We start from the raw sequence: 20856 nt of genomic DNA, 5'->3' as shown, positions 1-20856 counted from the left end.
TCTCTTGTGAAAATTAGTGTTTTCAAAGGACAAAAAAGTGGTTCTCGGAGGTGCAGAAGAAGATCTTTGACGATAACTAAGGGTGCGAGTAATTTAAGGGTAAGGTATAATAAATTCGAATTCGATTTCCTAACGAATGATTCTATTCCAGTGAGTGCGTGTCCTTGAGATCTTAGGGGTGGTAAACAATTATTCGCAACTATTTTATTACGCAAGAGTCTACAAACTACCCCTAACTCGCATTCTCCTTCTTCAAAAACTCATAAAGCGGCTCAAAGTATTCCAAAAGCGCCCCCGCGTTCAATTTTCTCTCCTTGGTCATCAACTCCAAGACATCGCTCCAGTGCTTGCTGGCCCCAAGCGCCAACCCATTGCTGTAACTCAAAATTAGTCTCATTCAATTCAAGTTAGTACTCACCTCAGTAGCTCTCCGGCCGCTTTGGACTGGTAGAAATCGCACTGGTGCAATGGTACGTCTTTGCTACCAGGATGGTACTCGCCAGCTGCAATGCACAGACTCTTGTAAAACTGGAATTGTAAGATATGAGCGACAAAGTACGCGATGTACTGCGAGTCGGCCGGGACGTGGTACTTTGCACCGGGATCAAAATCGCGCTCGGTTCGTTCAACGGGTGGTTTGACTCGTTGGTACTTTTTCCGGTACTCCCACCAGTGGGTGTTCCATTGCGCTTGAGGGATGCTGCCGTTGAAGACGTCCCAGCGCCACTTGTCGATCAAAAGTCCGAAGGGTAAGAAAGCGACTTTCTGGAGAGCCATGTCCATGAGCGTGTTGATGGAGGACTCGTGGTTATCAGAGTAGTTCTTCAGTAGGTTGATTTTCTTGAGATGCTTCGGAGTGGAGACTGACAAGGCGATGGTATCTCCGATGGCTTCGTGGAAGCCTGGATTGGCGCCATCCCGGAAGTTGTACGGTTGTTTAGCATACTGGAGGAAGTACTGGATGTGCCCCATTTCATGATGGATCACCACGAAGTCTTCGTAGTTGACTTCCGTGCACATTTTGATTCTGTAGTTTTTTCCGTCGCAAAAATCCCAAGCACTGGCATGGCAGACCACCTCTCGCCCATCTGTGGGCTTTTCAATCATAGCCCCCGCGGTGGTATTGTACGACATGTCGTTAGGAATCAACCCCATGGACTTGTAGAACTCGTCGGAAGTCTTAAACATCTCCAAGACTGTATACTTTTCATCGAGCAAGGCTTGATTGACATTGGTACGACTGGCATTAGGGAACGGTCGTACCAATTCCGCCAAGTTATTCCATTCTTGAGCCCAAGCATTACCAAAAAGATGCGCCGGGATCAAACCATCGGAGAGATCGAGTTTACTACCATAGCGCTCCTTCAGTTTTCGTCCAACGTACTTGTGGAGCTCTAAATACAAAGGCTCGACTTGGCTCCAGAGGTCATCAATGTCTTGGATGAAAGTCGGGGATTCGTAGCTTTGCCGCCACATCTCACCCTTGTTCTTGAACTCTGAAAGAAGAGCGTTTACAAGAGGTGGCACCCCTGCGTTCCTTACTGTTGGCAACAGCCGCCTCGTTCGACAAATCGACGTACATCTTATAGAGATCTCGCATTTTCGCCCCTGAAGCGTCTCTCCATGACTTCCAAACGTACGCTAACTCATCGTAATCGGTACTCTTCGCGAAAACCGCGTCGATTTGGGGCTCCAAAGACAGTCCACTTTTGCTAACATCGCAGTTTTGGTTCGTGAACGGACAAATCTTCGCGGTGCTGTAAATGGTGTTCATGGCGTTGGTCGCAGTCTTCAGCTAGAACCAACAGTTTAGTACCCGCGTGTTTTATTCCAACCACAAACTTGTTTAAGTTTGTCTTCACTCAGAGCTGCATCTCCTAGAATTCTGAGGACCTTCGCTTGTCGCTTCAACTGCTCGTTCTTGTAGTCCTCAGGATTGAGATCCTTGAAGTATTTCTTCCATAGTTCTTTCTCGAAGGCTGAAGCTAGCAGAGTCGCGTTCAGCTGAAGAGAAAAATGAGCGACTTTGAGGAGTTGATGCAACTTACTAGAGCCTCTTGTTTTTCTCTGTTGTTGAGATCCGTGTCCACCGCCCATTGGGCTTCATTAAGTTGGGTGCAGAAAGCGGTGGCGGTTCTTTCATACTCTTTTGTTAAAAAGGCTTGGAGTTGCTCTTCGGTGAAGGCTGCGGTTGTTGGCTGGTGGAGGAAAAGACCTAGCAGAGCTGCTAGAACAACCTGAAATTGACGTGGAGATTTTATCAGTCGTAAAATTCCACTAATCTAACTTCATTCTTTCTTATCGAAGCGTGAATTCCAGTTTTTGTGATTAAATTCAATAAGCCAAGGTTCTTTGTGCGGCAAGGAAGAAAACTTATTTAAACTCATTTAGAAAGCGCTTGGATTCCAGTTCATTAACACTTTATCAATCTGAAGAGAACTGGTAAGACGACCCAAACCCGTTTATTCAAATTTTCTTCCAAAAACGTTTAGTCTGACCGTGTATTGACCCTCATGGGATGGGAAAAACATGACAAGATTTATAAATACGACCCATAAGCTGTTTATAATTGCGCTTGAATTGTAATTGCTAATTAAAATTACTTACAACAGTCTTCATGTTGTTGGCAGTCGCATTGAATTATTCACAGTCAATTTATCACAACCTTCTCGTAGTCTGGTTGGATTTCAAATGGCGAAGTTACCTTCAAAGGTGGTTTTATAAGAAACTGGTGGTGGCTCGCTAACATCGATAAATCAGACTTTGCATTTGTGTTTGTTGGGTTCGGTTGCGTCAGAAATGTGTCAAGTCAAGTGACAGATTTTTTAATTTTTTAATTGTCACTGCAGAGTCGAAGAAGATTCGATTTTTTCATGTCTCATGTAACGCAGAATTTCACGTTAAATCCAAATCTATTTTTAGATTTTTTTTAGGGCAAAAAATAACTGAATTAGAGATTAATGAATTTTCAGAGTACTGCCAAATCGTAAAAATTAGAATTTTTGGAAATTTCGGTCTTTTTGAAGGGTAATATATTTTTTTTGTATTTTAAATGAAAATTTAATCTTTTTAGAAAATAATTTCTGACTATAATCACTAAAAATGTTAGTTTTTGTTTTTTTTTTGCTTCTAAATTTTAAAATATGTGAACCACCGATGTCAGATTTGGCCCATAAATAGATTTTGATATAAACTAAATTTCAAAAATCCGTAAATCCATTTACAGTCGAACTTCCACAACTCGAACTTCTATTACTCGAATCTTTCTAAAACTCGAAATTTCATTCCCTTGCGTTTTCCTTAAATTTTGTATGTGATTTCATCTCTATAGCTCGAAAATTTCTATAAATCGAATTAAATTTGGCCAACATACGATCTGTAAACTTCCATAACTCGAAACTTTTCGAAGAATTAATTTGTAAAAGATGATATTGTAGTACTTTCCTAAATCTCCTAAAGTTGATTAATAGCTTTAAATGTCACCCATAAATCTAGGATTTTATCAAAAGTGCTAGATAGCTATGAAATTTGCAACAAGATGCTCAAAATTGATCTTCTGTAACCGAAAATACTATTCAGAATTTTATTTTGACAACAATCCCACTAGAAGAATTGAGCCAGAAAATAAATTTCTAAGTGCAAGAAGAAAAATATCTTGAAAAATCAGATTAAAATCAGATCTTTAACAAAAATTTCAGAAAATTATAAAAATTGCAACTCGAAACGATGTAGATTTTGAAGATTTACATACATTTACAAGTTTGAAATATTAAAACTGTTTTTACTGTGACTATGGTATACTTTATAATTCTTCAAATAATAATTCGTTTATAATTCTTTAAAAAACAATTTTATAAAAAAATTGTAAGAACAATTATTTGCGCTAAAATTTAATAACAGATTTTGTACTTCTATAAATTTTTTATTTTTTCAACTCGAACCAATTGTGATTTCTCTTCAGGTTTTGAGTTATGGAAGTTCGATTGTATCTCGTTTATTTGTGGAGTAAATATTACCAAATAGAACCTTATTTTACGCAGAATTTCACGTGAAATCCAAATCTATGTGTAGATTTTTTTTAGGACTAGAAATAACTGGATTAGGGGCGATTAAAATTTCGGGTTTCTGCCGTTTCTCCTATTAAAAACTATTTGAATCTGTTTACATGTGTAAATATGTAAATACATTATTTACGGGGAAAATTTTTTGCATCCCTTTAGCGATAACGTTTGATAAATTTGTTTTGCATTTCTGGAATTCGTTTTTCATTTGCCCCTTTTGTTAAATATGTGCCATAATTGACTGTGTAATTGAATGCAGTAATTTACTTTATCAGTGTCGTTTAAATGATTGTGCAATTTTGTAAGCAAGTAATTACGCGTTTCACTTAATTGTTATATTTTGTAATGTACAATTTTTCACTTTTTGATGCAATAATAAATCAAATTCAATCGAGAGCAGCTTGAAATTTAGTTTGTATTGGTACCCCTGCTAGCAGTACCAACATAACGTCGCAACTTACATAAAAAAACTTTATTTAACACTTTTCTACAAACTCTTAATATTACAATCCGTTCTCTTTGACTAAAAATTCCCGTAAGGGTTCAAAGTACTCCAAAATAGCCCCAGCACTCATCGCCTTCCCTCCAGTCAGCACCCCCAGAACTTCCCTCCAGTGTTTGCTAGCACCCAACGACAAACCTTTGCTAAAGAAAAAAAACGAGACTAAGAACGAATTTTAATAATGCAGCTACCTCAGGAGATGTCCTGCAGGTACAGATCCGTAAAAATCGCACTCATGCAGCGGCGTTTTCTTCCTCCCAGGATCATATTCACCAGCAGCAATACACAAACTTTTATAAATTTGGAACTGTAAGATCTCTGCAACAAAATGTCTAAACAACACTAAGATGGTACTAAACTCTGGAGGTGTTACGAGATGTACGGGACGTCTGCGGCGACGTGGAATTTTGCTCCGGGGTCAAAATCATCCTCTGAGCGTTGCAGTGGTGGTTTGACTCTCTGGTACTTCTTTCGGTAGTTCCACCAGTGGCTGTTCCATGAGGTTTGGGTGATTCTACCGCTGAAGATGTCCCATCGCCATTTGTCCATCAAGAGATTAAAGGGGAGGAAGGCGATTTTTTGTAACGCCATTTCCATTAGGGTGTTAATTGAAGACTCGTACGTCTTCGTGTGGTTTTGAAGAAGACCCAACCTTTGTAGGTGTTTGGGGGTGGAAACTGAGAGAACGATGGCATCTCCGATGGCTTCATGGAATCCCGGATTTGCTCCACTCCGAAAATTGTAGGGTTGGTGGGAGTACTGTTGGTAGTACTGCACGTGGCCGAGCTCGTGGTGGATGACGAGGAAGTCTTCGTAATTGACTTGGGCGCAAATTTTAATCCTAAGAAGTGTTTTGGTGGAGTTTTTCTTACCAGTGGACTTACCTGAAGTCTTTTCCATCACAAAAGTCCCAAGCGCTCGGATGACAAATCATGTTTCTTCCGTCTATTCTTCTAATGATAGCCCCCTGAGTGGTATCGAATGCTCTTGCACCCCCCAACAACCCCAAGGACTTGTAGAAGTCATCAGCTGTCTCAAACATCTTCAAAATGGTAAAATTTTTCCCCACCAAAGCCGCATCCAAGTCGATTTTGCTAACTCCAGGAAAAGGCTTCACTAAATCGTCCAAATTCTTCCAATTTTGAGCCCACAAGTCTCCAAAGACATGGGCCGGAACCAAATTGTCCGAAATGTCCAATTTGTCGCCATAGCGTCTCTTCAATTTCCGGGCCACATATTCAAGAAGTTCCAAATAAAAAGGCTCAATTTGCCTCCAAAGTCCTTCGATGTCCTCCACGAAACTCGATGACTCATACTGTTGCAGCCACAACTCACTTGCGTCCTTAAGATCTGATTATTTCGTTAAAAAAATTAGTGGGGATTTCGACTCACTGTTGGCACGAGCGGCTTCGTTGGACAAATTCACGTAGATTTGGTACGAAGAACGGATTTTGGCACCAGTGGAGACCCTCCAAGCCCTCCAGAAGTACACCAGCTCGTCGTAGTTCCTCGACTTCGCGAAGATGTTTGCGAGGTGTGGATTCAAAGACAGTCCCTCTTTGGCCACGTCACAACTTTGATTTTCATAGGGACAAACTCTGGCACTGTTAAAGATCCTCGTCATGTTGTCACGAGTCATCTCCAGCTGCAGTACCACCAGTCAGAAAGAAGTCCAACAATCTTGACTTACCATCGTGGAGTTCTCTCCGAGAGCTGCAGGTCCTAAGACTTTAAACATCTTCACCTGGCGTTTCAATTCTTTGTTGTTATAGTTCTCAGGTGACGTGGTTCGCACCTTCCTCCACATTTCGGTGTTGAAACGAGTCTCCTCCAACGTGGTGTTCAGCTAGGTTCAGTGTTAAACTCTTAAGGAGGAGTTTCTAGACTTACTAAAACTTCTTGGAGGTGTTGGTTGTTCAAATCAGTCTCGCGGTTCCACAGAGCTGAAGTCACACGTCGGCACATTTCAGAGGCTTTCGGTTCGTATTCCTCCTTCAAGAACTTTCCAAAGGCTTTTTCGCTAAGACCGTCGGGACGGTCCACCACCACTATAGTTATCACAAGGACACACGCAAGCTGAACAATTAATTACGATTTTACAACGGATTTGACCTTGGGCGCTCTATTATCACTAAGTAATTTTTCGACTTACTCCAAGGAGGACGATGGCAGCCAAACAAATCACTCTGCTTCTCTTCATTTTGTCTTCCGGGCCTCGGGAGGCGAAAAAATTTGATACAGTCACTCCAACAATGGATTGTTTTTTTAACAGGTCATTTAATAAGCGGCGCGTGACGGTGAAAAACAAAATGGTATTGTAGGTGCTTCTCGTTTATCTGTTTTTTTGCAATGTAAATTTGTAGATAAAAGTGTGAATATGCGAATTTAGAGATATAGAAGACGACAACAACAAACTTCAGTAGTTCTTAATACGTTTATTTCACATCTTATGTTTAAAGGTCTTTGAAGATATCACTCTTCTGGTCTTCACCCAAATACTCGCTTCGCAATTCCCTCAATTTCACTGCTTTGATTTGATTTTTGTGATAATTTATATGCTCTTTCACCGAAAAGGGAATATTCGGAATAGTATACGCTATTATCCCAGTGAGAAACATGACTACATGCTTAAACAAAAAAGTAGTTCAACTTTTAACTACTTCTAGTCCGGGCAAAATAAATATGCACCTCGGAATAATTCGCATAAGGCTAATTTTTTGTGTGGATCTTCATTTTATTGTTCTAAACAAAGCTCTCTGATTCTTCATGTAAAAGTTGGTAAAACTTACCAAACACCCTGTATAGTGATTTCTTTGAAATTTACAAGAAATTGTCACTTTTTCACAGCATCTACAAAGTAGACTACTTTGAGCGTTTTTTTATAACAGAATACATCGAAAAAGATTTTCTAACATCGTATGAAATTAATCTTCTTCAGATTGAATTTCTTTGTGTATATTTTCTTCAAGAACTTGATATAGTTTCTGAAGATGCTGAAAGAAATAAAATGGATAATTGTATATCTTCGTTGACATCTCTCACACTTAAGCGTTGTTTAGTGTTCAAAAAATTAAACTTAACTATCCAATGTGTTTAATAAAAATATAGTTCTACCATTTTAAAAATATAAAATTGACTAGTTTATCTGAAATACCCACATTTACAATGGGCGACAAATTTCTTTGACATTTCATAGCCACCCTTGGTGCTAGAAACATTTGTAAACACCCTGTATTTGCAAATATTTGTTGTCTTTGAGATTTAGCACCGCGTAAATTTTTAGCAGCACACCTATAGATGGGAACTTTTGACATTTTCTTGGGAACAATAAAATGAACGTCCGCACAAAAAATCAGGAATTATTGCGAGCTTTTGAATTTTTTGTGCTCATTTTGCCTGGACTATTCCAACTTACTTCAAACACAACGACCGCGAGAAATTTAATAGTCAAACAGAACCAGAAGTCATGAGTAAGTTGATATTTCAGCTCGTGATCCGGAGGGTACCTCTTCCCCGGATAATAACATTCGGTGAAGTTCCCTTGGTTGACAAAAGTGGTCGAAAACTCGCTTATATTATACACTGAAAGAAACCACAATGAAAGCCACCAAGATCTTTGGAGTTACCAGACAAAATCGACTTCATGTATCCTGATAAGCCTTCGCCGTATCTGAGCCTGTACAGCCCTCTCTGCACCACGTCACTCGTGAAAGCGATGACGAACGCCTGGAAGTTACTTTTGGGACACCACTAGAAAAACGATTCTTACGTTTGTGGCGACTCCTATGTAGGTAACGCCATGGAGGATTCCGTTCCACGCGGCTACATTCGGAACTTTAAACGCCACAGGTCTCTGGTAAGCTTTTGTCATCTTCGTAGCATCGACTCGGAGTTCAATTAGATTGTTGATGAGGGCGAAGAAGGGCGCAGGAGGGAACGCTGCCACGAAAAACGTCACAAATCCGTACTGGATAACTATGGCGGAGTTATGAAAGAAACCGATTGGATTTATTAATGTACTCATTTGCATGTACTCGTCCATGATGTGGTACTTCATCACGGGATTCAACATGAAGTCGCACTCCCATTGTAAACTACTCTTTGTTTTTTCTCCCTTTTTCCGGAGTTGAAACTCGTGCAAAAAAATCATTATCTTACTGAAAGTACAACTGGAGTTTGTTCGAGTAGCGTGGAGACTTACGGTACGAAGTACTGCATGACAGTACTGAACATTTTCTTCCCCAAGAGTGTTATTGCGATTTGCATTCCCAGTTCCATGATGCATCCTGAAGGATCACACAGATCCGAACGGATTCCTCCGAGGTTAGTAAACAGTTCTGTGTCGCCTGGATACGTGTAAAATCTAGCCTAAGACACTGTAGAAAAAACATTGTATGCGATTTAAAGACTTCACCTTGAAGAAGGCTATGTAGAAGATCACGGAGTAGTTATTAACGAACGCCAAAGCGTAGCTCTTGTACGTGTAGGAGTTATCGAATTCCGTTTGAGTCCGAGGGTTCTCTAGTTCTGTGAGCCATTGGGCTATACATTGGTACAACTAAAAGAGACTTACGTCATTTTGATGGTTTAAGACTTACCAGTTCGAAGAGGATGATGAACGCGACGGACATGACAGCGCCAGAGACCGAAGCGACGAGGTTTATGGGGATGTGCACTTCGTCTTGTTTTTTAGAGAGGATTACTGAGACGGTTTTCACGTAGAGCATGACGGCGAAGATCACCATCACTACCGTCAAGACCTCCGAAGAAATTCTCAATTTTATCCAGAATCTTACTTACTTACCATCAGGACAATCAAACTCGACGTTATGGCATATCTGAAGCATATCTGGGCCTTGGGCATGTAGGGCTCCATGGTCCCAGTGATGGTAGAAAACCGAAAATGCGTGGTGTTCTCTTCAAATTCCGGTCTACCAAACTCAAACTTACAAAAATAATACAATGAAACTTTCAAATAACCTGGTGCTGCAATCATCCTCCACCGATCTCAGATTCCATCTGATCTGCAACATCGCTTCTTTTCGTCGCCACAGTTCCAAGAACACCGTCGCTGTTAAAGTGGTACTGTTCAATCCGAAGAAGTTAGAACCGCGCGAAACTTACACCAAATGGACATCAAAGCGGCGAAAGTAATCACCATAGGATTGTCGAAGAGGAACATGAGTTTTGCGTTGAAACAAACTGCAGAAAGAGGTTCGAACTTGCAGTGGCTGTCCAAGCACCTCGGACAGAGGTAGAGTCGACTACGACAAACTTCGTTCCTGGAAAACAAAGTTAAAGAAGGTATATTCATAAGGTGGTACGTTCTGGCAAGGTAAGTCTCCCCGAAGAAGAACCCGCAGGTGAAGAAGAGGATCCCGGTGATTCCTGCGAAAATCAACATTTTGTTGTAGAACCCCACCCAAGCAAAGTAGAAGCCGAATTGGGAGCCGAAGTACTTCTCGATGATGTCGAGTGGTTGCTGCTTGTACCAGTTCTTCCAGTTGCTCCAGTAGCGCGTCAATAACTAGAAGAAGAGTTAGTACTTGGGGGTGGTACTTCCGGTTGTACCTGACGGTCATTCAAAGCTCCTTCTTCTGTCCATTCGTACGGTCCATCGTGTAAAGGGTACGCGGCCAAAAGTACGTCCTGATCGATCAGTCTCTCGATGCTGTATTCGTTTTTGTGAGTACCGAAGGAGTTCCGCAGTAAAACCTTATAAATGATCAAACTTTTTTCACCACTGGTGATGGTACTAGCGGTGGTACCCGATAATGTTTCCCTGGCTCTTGGATACACAGTACCATAGATATTCGGTTTGGTCAATTCGTTCGCCATGAAATTGTACGGCTCAGGTTTAAAAATCTTGAAGCCAACGTTCTTATAATCCAGTTCGATACCAAAAATACTGGCGAAACGAAGAAGTACGTGATGTGGTGCGAAAATCTTGATGAAATTAACTTCGCTGTGGATCTAGAAAGACCTCAGTTTTGGAAGGAGAGAAGAAGTACCCACCTCGGATTCGACACACTCTAATTTGAAGCCTTTTTGCTCCAAGTTGAAGAGAAAAGTTTCCATCTTCAAGTACGCTTCTTCAGCAAGCGTGGTTTTGTACACGAGCACGAAATCAACAGTTTGTTTCGGTTTTTTCTTCGGCACACCTCTGGAAAGAATTGGGTGAGTGTTACATGGAGGAGACGAAGAGTCAACCTTCGGATTGGCGTCCTGACTGGTCCTAACCAAACCTCAGCAGGTTTGGACATTTAGAAGAAAGTGAAATGGTTGATTTGGTCTCTGGGAATTGTTAAGTTAGTTGGTTTCTTCACTTACTTGCGTGTGCTTAGTGAAGAACGCATGGAGCTGTGGAGGATTTCTTTTAGAATTTTGATGGAAAATTGAAGGTTTTGACAATGACATGTCAATGACTTGAAAAAAAGACAGAATTGCACAACACGTTTTATTGAACGACTTAAAATCTATTTCTCTTTCTCCAGTTTTTCTTCCCTCATCATCTTCAACATCTTTTCGTCATGTTCCAACTTCACCTTGACTTTCCTCGGAATAGTGGGAATGAGGTAATCCAAAATCATCGCCAGAAGAAACGTCACTTTCTAGAACCACAAAAAGTATTCTTCTTTCTCTCCATTTTCCTTACCTCTAAAATAATAAAATAAATCGCCCGTATCGCTAAATGCTTCCAATGTTCATACGTCCGTTGGTACTTCTTTTCGTGATCAGGAGGGTACCGAAACCCCCGATAATAACAAAATTTTTTATCCTCATGATCGATGATCAAATCGTTTTGAATGTCCGGAATGGCGAACTCTAAAAAACAGTAAGAATGGTACCACTCACTCCTGCACTTACTTGACAAAGTACTGTTGACGTACCCTTCCATGGTGTGGTGCTGTAATCGGTACACCATGCGTTGGATAAAATTCGTACGAAAAGCAACAACGAAGGTCTAAAAACTCTGTTAAATCAAGACAAAATTGAGTGATCGTACATTTGAAATACAGCCGAAAACTGTGACGGCTCGCAGTACTTCGTTCCAGCCGCCAATCCCTGATACTTTCTTCAAAACGGGCCTCCGGTACAACTTCAGGATTTTATAGGCGTGGTACTGAGTCTTCAGAAGATTATTAATCAAAGAAATGAGTCCGATTATCGGCAACGCCGCGTTGAAGAACGTGATGAAGCTATATTGTAGTACTAAACGACAGTCAAAAGAATTGAAAGTTAAGGAGTACCTAGCTCGATGTACAACTCATTGATTGTGTCCTCGGTGAGGTCATCTTTGAGGTAGTCAATCTCCCATTGGCCGTACTCTTCGTGGTAGAGTTCGAGGACGACACGTTTCGCCCAGGGAACAGTCAAACTAGGGTGGTACCGATCAGATTGGAACTTTGCGTTTTAGACTTACATTTTTACCAATTGAAATCCCCAGTTGAAAATCGCTTCGACAACCATCAGAGTTACCAATTGCATGCCTAAATCCACCAAGCATCCAGCGGGGGGGCACAGGTCCGTCTGCAAACTTCTGATAAACGCGATATCTGAAAGGTCTCCGGGATAAGAGTGGAAGAAGCCTTTGATGAAGGCGAGGTAGAACAAAGGGGAGAAGTAGTTGGCGAAACTGATGATGAAAGTCATTTGGAGGTACATTCGTTTGTACTGTGACTCAGTCCTCGGCATTCTTAACATGGTTAGAAATTTTACGATCTTGGAGTAGAGTTTGAGGAGGAACGGAAGACACTGAAAGGAAGAGGTAGTTGGTAATCTCACTATGAAAGGAGTACTTGGTTGATGGTCATGATAATAGCACTCGTGACTACGGAAGAGGTACCAATTTCAATTTCATTAGCATAGTAGGTCTGATCATAGTTCAAACTCTTGCGTAAGAAGAATCGGTACTCCACCACCAAGAAAACCATCAGGAAGTAGATGACAATCTAAGAAAAGACTTGATTAGAGTCACAGGTACCATCATATCGTACCATGATGATAATGACGAAATAGGTGAAAACCGCAGTAGCAATCTGTTTAGCTGCCGGTACGTAGTACTCGACCTCTCCAGTAATAGAAGACCTCCGAATCTTCGCATTTGCCTGAAATTCCGTTCTTTAATTCGCTAGCGCGAGTTTTCTAACAACTCGAAAGAACCTCATGGGCCGATCAAGATCAATCGACATCAAGTTCCACCGCAGCTTCAACATCGCTTGTCTTCTCTGCCACAAGTTCCAGAAGACGATCCCCCAAAAAGAACACAAAATCACGTAGGCAATCGTGAAGGGGTTATCAATCACATAGGAGAGTTTCGTTAAAACGCAAGCAGAGTGGAGTTGTTGGTCGGAGCAAAGAACCACGTCGCTTGTGCAGACTTCATCTCTGACTAAGAGTTAGAAGAGTTAACACCAAGCGGTACCTACTCAATGTAGTGATTCTCTTGTTTCATTAGAACGAGCCCTGCGATTACAGTGAGGGTACCGATGATGGCTGGTACCATCAACATCTTGTTGTAGAGGTTGAGAAGAGCGAAGTAGAAACCGACTTTGGGGCCATAGTACTTCTCGATGAGTTGAATCGGTTGCGTGTGGTAGAGGTGTTTTAAGCCAGGCCAGAAAGAAAACAACAACTAAAGAAAGAAGTTAGTACCAACTGAAAGAAAGGAGTACTTGGTAGTCTGTTAGAGGTCCTTCCTTGGTCCAGAAACCGTTGCCGTCGTGAATGGCATATCCGTCCAAGAACACGTTTTTGCTGAGTAACATCGCCATGGAGTACTCCACCTCGCCTACAGTGAACAAAATTCGACTCAAGATGCTATAAACAATGCGACTTCTTTCGCCGGTGGTAAAATCCGTTGGTCTCATCCCAGACAAAGTTTTCCTGAAAGTCTTCTTGTAGTTTCTGTTTAACATTAAGGAAACTCACTCCGCTCGTTTATAACAAGAACTCTCAGGATTCGGTCGCGTCACTTCGTTGGTCCAGCACTTGAACCAAATCGGCTCTTTGTACTTATAGTATGGGTTCTGACACGTCGGTTGCATGTCGTAGATGTTACTAAAACGCACCAAGACAGCGTGGGGTCCGTGGATCTTCACGAAGATGATCTCCTTGTGGAACTACAAGAAGTTATCGCAATCAAAGAGATAATCTTACTTTTCCGGGTTCTCGCTCGATGGCAAGTCCCTTCTTTTCAGCTTGTTTTAAGAAGGTGTTTATTAGTAACTCGGAGTTGTCTCCTCGGACGCGTTCTAAGAGTTTGGGGATCACTAGGACGTAGTCGACTTTGCGAGAGCCGTCGTTGAAGTAGCAGGTTTTTGGGAGGAGGATCTCTTTGTCTTCTTTGGGGGGTGATGGGGGGTTCATGCTTGATGAAAATGTCAGTGGGACAGTTGGGGTTGTTTCCTTGGAAAATTGTTTGAGGAGTTTTTGCAGATAACTCATTGTCAAAGTTTGAAATTTGAATTTTCTCACCGTTCAATTTCCACTGGACTTCATTTTGATAAATTGAAAAAAATGCTTGGTCGTGATTGGTTGAGCGACTAGAGGGTATTAGTCACTAACCGAAGATAACTAAAATCAATAAGAATTCCATTAATATGTATTATTGGTTGCCTATGTTGTGGAATTTTAGGCGTTTTATTTAATTTGTGATTTCAGATTAGAACTCATTGGAAAGTGATGCTACTGGACAAGAAATCAAAGAAATTCATCACTGTCGATTTTAGACTGACAGAGAAGACGCGCAGCTCGTCGTGGATTCAAATATGTATGAAAGTTTTTGGAAAAAGAGAGCTACTTGCAGTTTCTGGATTGGCGAGAGGTTGAGACACTATTTGTTCTCTCTGGTAATAACAAACTTTATTGTAAACACGTGTAACTTCTCAATTTTTGCAGTTTACCAATGTGGATGGTGGTAATTGGAGAATTTTCATCATTTTTTATGAAGTTCCGACGTCCTTCAGTTTCTTGGATGCACTCTGGATTAACAATTACACGGAATCCTGATAACAGGATGACTGCTTTTACAAGAATTTAAGAAAAATTGATTCTTGTTTGTCCCGGTCAGTTCTTCCAAGACTTTTGGATAGGAAATGTTGTCTTTTGTTATGTGGGTAATTTGCAGTTTTCTCAGCTTTTGTTTGTCAAAGTGGACGAAAGATTTGTAAATTTTAATTTAGTTTGTAATTTGAATTTGCCACCATTTTTTCAAATTCCACTAAACTTGTAATTGGCAAAAATCCCTTATTTTGATTGGTTGCTTTGAGGTCACGTGAGTCTTTGTATTGTTGGTTGCCTACATTGTAAATGTTAGGCGCATTGTTTATTAATTTTGAAGTGTGAATTTAACTAATTTTTCGTTAATTTTAGAATGTTAGAGAGGAGGAACGTACAGAAGCATTGTCTCGACCGTCACCTGAATTTCAAAAGTAAATCTGAGAAGTTTCGAAGTTTCTCGCAAAAGAATTGTTGCAATGGGCCAAGATCCTCCACTGTGTATTCGCTTGTTGGAATTCTTCTTGTATCCACACTTCTATAGGGACAGAATACGGAGTGAACTAAATTTTGCCTAGTTGGACTCTGAAGGAAAATTAGACAGAAGCTTTGGAGTCTCGAAAATGAAAACTTCTTACAGCTTCTGGTTGAGTGAGATCATTTGTTTTCTCTGGTAATAACCAAGTTTGTTATAAACATGTGTGAAGTTAAATGAGCTTAAAATTCAACACAGACTCGGCTAACTTCACAATTTTTACAGTTGACTGATGTGGATAAGATGAATATGAGAATTTTGACCTTTATTAGTAAATTCCGACGTCCTTGGATGCAGCCTGAATCAGCAATGACGTGGAATTTTGACCCCTTTGACTACAGCATCATTTATTTCTTGTGCAAGAAAACAAGAATTGGTTTATGCTAGACTTCTTGCAACATCTTTGCATAGGAAAATTCGTCTCTTCTTATGTCGGTAAATGACGGTTCTTTTAATTTATGTTTGTCGAAGTGGAGGAAAGATTAGTAAATTTGAAGTTACTTCACAGTTTGAATCCCCCACTTTTTTTTCAAATTCCACTAAACTTGGATTTTGGGAAATTTCTTCGTTGTGATTGGTTGTTTTAAGGTCACGGGAGGTCTTGTATTGTTGGTTGCCTACATTTTTAATGTTAGGCGCACTGTTTATCAATTTTAAAATGTGAATTTAGACAACTTTTCGCTAATTTTTAAATGTCTTTTTAGGGATATAGAATGTACAGAACAATGGTCTTGACTGTCACTTCAATCTTGAAAGTCTTTGAAGTTTTTCACAAAAGAATCGTTGCAGAAGCACTGGAGGATATTTGGTCTTTTTGGAGTCTGGAAAATGAAAACTTCTTACAGCTTCTGATTGAGTGAGATCATTTGTTTTCTCTGGTAATCACTAAGTTTGTTATAAACATGTGTGAAGTTATATAAGCTTAAAGTTCAGCACAGACTCGGCTAACTTTATACAATTTTTACAGTTTACTTATGTGGATATGATGAATATGGGAGTTTTGACCATTTTTGTGAAGTTCCAATGTCCTGAAGTTTTCTGGATGCAGCCTGAATCAGCAATGATGCGGAAATTTGGACCCTTTTGACTACAGCATCACTTCTTGTGCAAGAAATCAAGAATTGTTTGATGTTTGTCCAAGCCAGTTCTTGCAACATCTTTGAATAGGATATTTCATCTCTTGTTTTGTGGGTAAATTAAAGTTCTTTTAAATTATTTCTGTCAAAGTGAAGGAAAGATTAGTAAATTTCAAGTTATTTCACAATTTGAATTGCCCTCCCTTTTTTCAAATTCCACTAAACTTGAAATTGGAAAAAATCCTTCGTTATGATTGGTTACACGTGATCACGGGAGTTATTGTATTGTTGGTTGCCTACACTTTGAATGTTAGGCGCACTTTTTATGACTTTTAAAATAGGTACTCATTTAACCAACTTTTCGTTAATTTTTTATTGTGTTTTCAGGCAGGAGAAATGCACACAAGAAATGTCTCATTTACCGGATGGAGGATCTTAAATCGGATTTCCACATTTGGTAAGAAAACTGAGAATTCTGTAATTTTCACCTTTTACAAAGTTTTATATTAAGATCTCACAGCACTGTTGGAATTTTCAGTAATTAGAAAACTGTTTTGAGAAATTCATCATTTGGAAACTTTTGCTGTTGCGATCTTGTTACTTTTCTTAAGATAGAAAGTAATCTAAGAACGAACGTATGCAGTTAAACATTGAGCTCATTTTTGACTATTGTTTCATTTTGTTCTTTGAATATAACAGCTCTTGTGTAGTCAAATTATACAAATTTTGAAATGCGAATTTTACGAACTCTTTATTAATTTTTCAATATTTTCAGGAAGGAAAAATGCACAAAAAGGATGTCTTGATTGGCACATGGAAATTGTCACATCGTGGATCTAAAACTGGAAGTTTCTGGAACTTGGGAACTACGGGCAGCTTCTAGTTGGGTGAGACATGACTGCTTGTGCAAGAACTACAAAATATTGGTTTGGTGGTCATTCACAGCAGTTGTTGTTGCAACGTCTTTGGATAGGAAATTTCATCTTTTGTTTTGAGGGTAATCTACATTTCTTTTTGTTTTTCTAACAGAAGAGAAGATTAGTAAATTTCGAGTAACCAGTCAGTTTGAATTTACCTCCATTTTGTTCGAATTCCACTAAACTTGGATTTGGCTAAAAATCCGTCATTCTGATTGGTTGGTTCGAGGTTATTGCAGACCTTGTATTCTTGGTTGCCTACATTTTAAATTTTAGGCGCACTTTTTATAAATTTTAAATTACAAATTTAAGCAACTTTTTGGTAATTTTAGAATATTTTTTAGGGAAAAGAACCGAACAGAAGAATTGTCTCGACTGTCGCCCGAATTTGAATAGTAAATCTGAGAAGTTTCGAAGTTTCTTCTAAAAGATCTGTTTCAATAGGCCAAAGTCTTTTACTCTGTATTCGCTTCTTGGAATTCGTCTTGTATCTACACTTCTATAAGGGACAGAATAAAAGGAGTTACGGAGTGAACGAAATTCTGCCTAGTTGGAAAAAAAATTGACAGAAGCTGTGGAGAATTTTTGTTCTTTTTGAAGTCGAGAAAAAGAAAACTTCTTACAGCTTCTGGTTGAGTGAGATCATTATTTTTCTCTGGTAATGACCAAGTTTGTTATAAACATCTGCAAAGTTATGTAAGCTTAAAGTTCAGCACCGACTTGTCTAACTTCTTAATTTTTACAGTTTACTGATGTGGATAAGATGAATATAGGAATTTTTCAACGACCTGAAGTTTTCTGGATGCAACCTGAATCAGCAATCAGACGGAAAGTTAGACTCTTTTGACTAGAACATCACGTCTTGTGCAAGAAATCAAGAATTGTGTGATGTTTGTCCAGGCCAGTTCTTACAACGTGTTTGAATAGGAAATCTTGTTATTCTGGTAAATGACAGTTCCTTTAGTTTACATTTTATCAAAGTGGAGGGAAGATTTGTAAATTTTAAATTACTTCACAATTTGAATTTGAATTTCCCACCATTTGTTTGTCAAATTCCACTAAACTTAGAATAGGTGAAAAATCCTTTCTTCTGATTGGTTGTTTCGAGGTCATTGAATTTCTTGTATTGTTGGTTGCCTACATTTTAAATATTCCGGCGCACTTTTTATTAATTTTAAAATGCTCATTAACTAACTTTTTCTTAATTCTTAAATGTGTTTTCAGGTAGGAGAAATGCACAGAAGAAATGTCTCAACTGCCAGATGGAGGTTCTCGAATCGGATTCCCAAATTTGGTCAGAAAATGGAGGATTCTGTAATTTTTACCTTTTACATATTTTTATAACAAGATCTCACAGCACTGTTAGAATTTTTAGAAATTAGAAATCTTTTTTTGAAATTCATCATTTGGAAACTTTTGCTGTTGCGATCTTGTTACTTAAGATAGAAAGTAATTTAAGAACGAACGTGGGCAGTTGAAACTCACATTTGACGATTGTTTCATTTTGTTCTTTGAAAATAACGGCCTTTGTGTAGTCAAATCTGTTCAGAGTTTGATTGATTAGTCTCATAGTAAGTCATCACTTACACTCAACACTTCTTGTAAATTGTTCAAATTGCCTCTTAAAGGTGAATTAAGTGATTTATGAAAACTTTGTTTCTAGGAAGAACATGGATGCATTTGTTCACAAGAAATCAAGTTGTACCTCGTGGTTTAGAAGACGAAAATTGCGACGGAGGAGAAGAACGAACACTTGTAGTGCACCAGTCTGAATTTGAACTCAAGTGCATGAAGAAATTCAAAGACTTGGAACGTGGAGTTCGACAGTCAACTCTGGGGCACAGTGATGCGGCTACATACTTGTCGGAAGCAAATGTTTAGTTTAATATGTACTGGAGGTTGTGGGGAGTTCTAAATCAAAATAAAGAGGGCGGAGGCCCTATGTAACGGCCGTTATGGGGGCGCGAGTAGAATATTTGATTTATTACAATGTAGACTCTTTTGTAGCTGAATAAATGTTTTTTAGAAGTTTGTTGTTTCATTTTTCGCTGGAGTTACGTTGCAATTAGCTTCTACGCTTCTTTCGATCAAATTTGAATAGATTTTTCAATCAATTGTTACCCTGAATCTAGGCAACCAATTATACACCATGGCAAGTTGTGTAACTGTTATTACGCAATGGAGGGGCGTCAAATTCATACCACAGGACCGGCTCGAGCTCCTCTATCGATTACCGTTTTCAGAATTGCTCTATCTTGCTTGGTTCCCGAGATTTTCACGTTTACATTATGGGGTAAATCGCGAATAACTCCCTTATTACCCCGATTTTTTGCAAACCCATTCAAAATTCGTTATCTACATGGAAAGGCCGATCTTTTCAGTCCAAAAATTCAAACAAAAAAACACCATGAACTTTTTTGGACCAATTTAGCGGGGAATGTCGTTGAATTTTCTTTCACCCTTCTTTCTAGGGCCCCTCTATCGGTTGCTCTGCGACCCCTAATTTCCGAGATATTCAATGTTGTTGTTGCGGTAATTGGATTAAGGTTTTTGTGAAATCACTTTTGGTGAAAAATTTCTAAAAAATAAACTTTTACGTCGAAAAATTTGAAATTTTTCTAAATTTTTCTCAAAAATGCTATTTCCGTTATTAAGCCGAATTTTGAAAAACGGACCACAGATTCGGAATCGGGGCCCCCGGCTTAACCCACTACCCCGAAAAACACGCTATTTAAATTTGGAAAATTTTTATTTTTTTTTATTTTTTTTTATGAATTTTTCTATTTTTCAAACGCGAATAACTCCTATATTTACCGAGGGATTTGCTTGAGATTGGTACCAGCTCTTGCCCTAGAGGCCCTCCATCTTTTGGTGGCGATAGAATTGCTCTACAACGCTTAGTTTTCGAGTTATGCGCGTTTGAAAAATCGAAAAATCTCTAAAAAAAATGATAAAAAAAAGAAAAATTTTTCCATATTTTAACAGCGTGTTTTTCGGGGTAGAGGGTTAAGCCGGGGGCCCAGATTCCAAATCTGTGGTCCGTTTTTCAAAATTCGGCCTAATAACGGAGATAGCATTTTTGAGAAAAATTCTGAAGAATGAACTTTTTCGACAAAAATTTTTAAATTTTTCAGATTTTTCTCAAAAATGCTATCTCCGTTATTAAGCCGAATTTTGAAAAACGGACCACAAATTTGGAATCTGGGCCCCCGGCTTAACCCACTACCCCGAAAAACACGCTATTTCAATTTGGAAAAATTTTAATTTTTTTTGATTTTTTTTTTATTTTTTTTATGAATTTTTCTATTTTTCAAACGCGAATAACTCCTTTATTTACCGAGGGATTTGCTTGAGATTGGTACCAGCTCTTGCCCTAGAGGCCCTCCATCTTTTGGTGGCGATAGAATTGCTCTACAACGCTTAGTTTTCGAGTTATTCGCGTTTGAAAAATCGAAAAATCTCTAAAAAAATGATAAAAAAAAGAAAAATTTTTCCATATTTTAACAGCGTGTTTTTCGGGGCAGAGGGTTAAGCCGGGGGCCCAGATTCCAAATCTGTGGTCCGTTTTTCAAAATTCGGCCTAATAACGGAGATAGCATTTTTGAGAAAAATTCTGAAGAATGAACTTTTTCGACAAAAATTTTTAAATTTTTCAAATTTTTCTCAAAAATGCTATCTCCGTTATTAAGCCGAATTTTGAAAAATGGACCACAAATTTGGAATCTGGGCCCCCGGCTTAACCCTCTACCCCGAAAAACACGCTATT

At 39.2% G+C, this 20856-nt stretch overlaps 3 protein-coding genes and 2 long non-coding RNA genes across 8 annotated transcripts; 2 read left to right on the top strand and 3 right to left on the bottom strand.

The window, feature by feature from the left end:
- Positions 1-125: 125 nt before the first annotated feature.
- Positions 126-2762, bottom strand: LOC148175887 (angiotensin-converting enzyme-like). Its single transcript, XM_088033759.1, has 6 exons — positions 2608-2762; positions 2049-2237; positions 1843-2004; positions 1543-1795; positions 419-1496; positions 126-374 (listed from the first exon to the last, which is right to left on the bottom strand). The coding sequence occupies exons 1-6, from the start codon at positions 2617-2619 to the stop codon at positions 233-235; spliced, it is 1836 nt and encodes a 611-aa protein (XP_087889885.1). The 5' UTR covers positions 2620-2762; the 3' UTR covers positions 126-232.
- Positions 2763-4546: 1784 nt separating this feature from the next.
- On the bottom strand, positions 4547-10826 carry LOC148175886 (anoctamin-5-like). The gene is made up of 24 exons (XM_088034998.1): positions 10774-10826; positions 10579-10726; positions 10135-10536; positions 9888-10090; positions 9688-9845; positions 9544-9634; positions 9368-9494; positions 9162-9323; positions 8978-9121; positions 8765-8931; positions 8584-8720; positions 8333-8538; positions 8190-8289; positions 7979-8145; positions 7040-7190; positions 6979-6988; positions 6716-6887; positions 6454-6639; positions 6254-6409; positions 5956-6208; positions 5448-5913; positions 4937-5404; positions 4755-4895; positions 4547-4706 (listed from the first exon to the last, which is right to left on the bottom strand). Exons 1-24 carry the CDS (start codon positions 10824-10826, stop codon positions 4565-4567), a joined length of 4410 nt encoding a protein of 1469 aa, XP_087891124.1. The 3' UTR covers positions 4547-4564.
- Positions 10827-11039: 213 nt separating this feature from the next.
- LOC148175885 (anoctamin-5-like) lies at positions 11040-13932 on the bottom strand. The gene is given in 12 exon segments (XM_088034997.1): positions 11040-11174; positions 11219-11388; positions 11431-11527; positions 11570-11775; positions 11814-12318; positions 12363-12515; positions 12561-12684; positions 12727-12951; positions 12993-13198; positions 13239-13449; positions 13495-13685; positions 13723-13932. Coding segments are annotated over 12 exon segments (2433 nt in total).
- Positions 13933-14222: 290 nt separating this feature from the next.
- Positions 14223-17057, top strand: LOC148175884 (uncharacterized). 3 transcript variants are annotated; one of them, XR_015769916.1, is made up of 6 exons: positions 15107-15235; positions 15323-15532; positions 15802-15953; positions 16065-16288; positions 16561-16630; positions 16949-17057. It is a non-coding gene; the product is annotated as an uncharacterized LOC148175884 (long non-coding RNA). The 3 variants fall into 3 exon arrangements; XR_015769914.1 differs by lacking the exons at positions 15107-15235; positions 15323-15532; positions 15802-15953; ... (1 more) ...; positions 16561-16630; positions 16949-17057 and adding exons at positions 14223-14414; positions 14464-14677; positions 14946-15023; XR_015769915.1 differs by lacking the exons at positions 15802-15953; positions 16065-16288; positions 16561-16630; positions 16949-17057 and adding an exon at positions 14560-14677 and having other exon boundaries at positions 14938-15235; positions 15323-15522.
- A 499-nt stretch (positions 17058-17556) lies between these two features.
- LOC148175883 (uncharacterized) lies at positions 17557-19091 on the top strand. 2 transcript variants are annotated; one of them, XR_015769913.1, is made up of 3 exons: positions 17557-18034; positions 18315-18404; positions 18754-18953. It is a non-coding gene; the product is annotated as an uncharacterized LOC148175883 (long non-coding RNA). The 2 variants fall into 2 exon arrangements; XR_015769912.1 differs by lacking the exon at positions 17557-18034 and having other exon boundaries at positions 18754-19091.
- Positions 19092-20856: the final 1765 nt, after the last annotated feature.

The sequence above is a fragment of the Gnatocerus cornutus genome, chromosome 4, assembly GCF_029298725.1.
Source record: "Gnatocerus cornutus isolate USDA-ARS CGAHR chromosome 4, icGnaCorn1.1, whole genome shotgun sequence".
Lineage (NCBI taxonomy): Eukaryota > Metazoa > Arthropoda > Insecta > Coleoptera > Tenebrionidae > Gnatocerus > Gnatocerus cornutus.
This window is presented reverse-complemented; position numbering and strand designations above follow the sequence as displayed.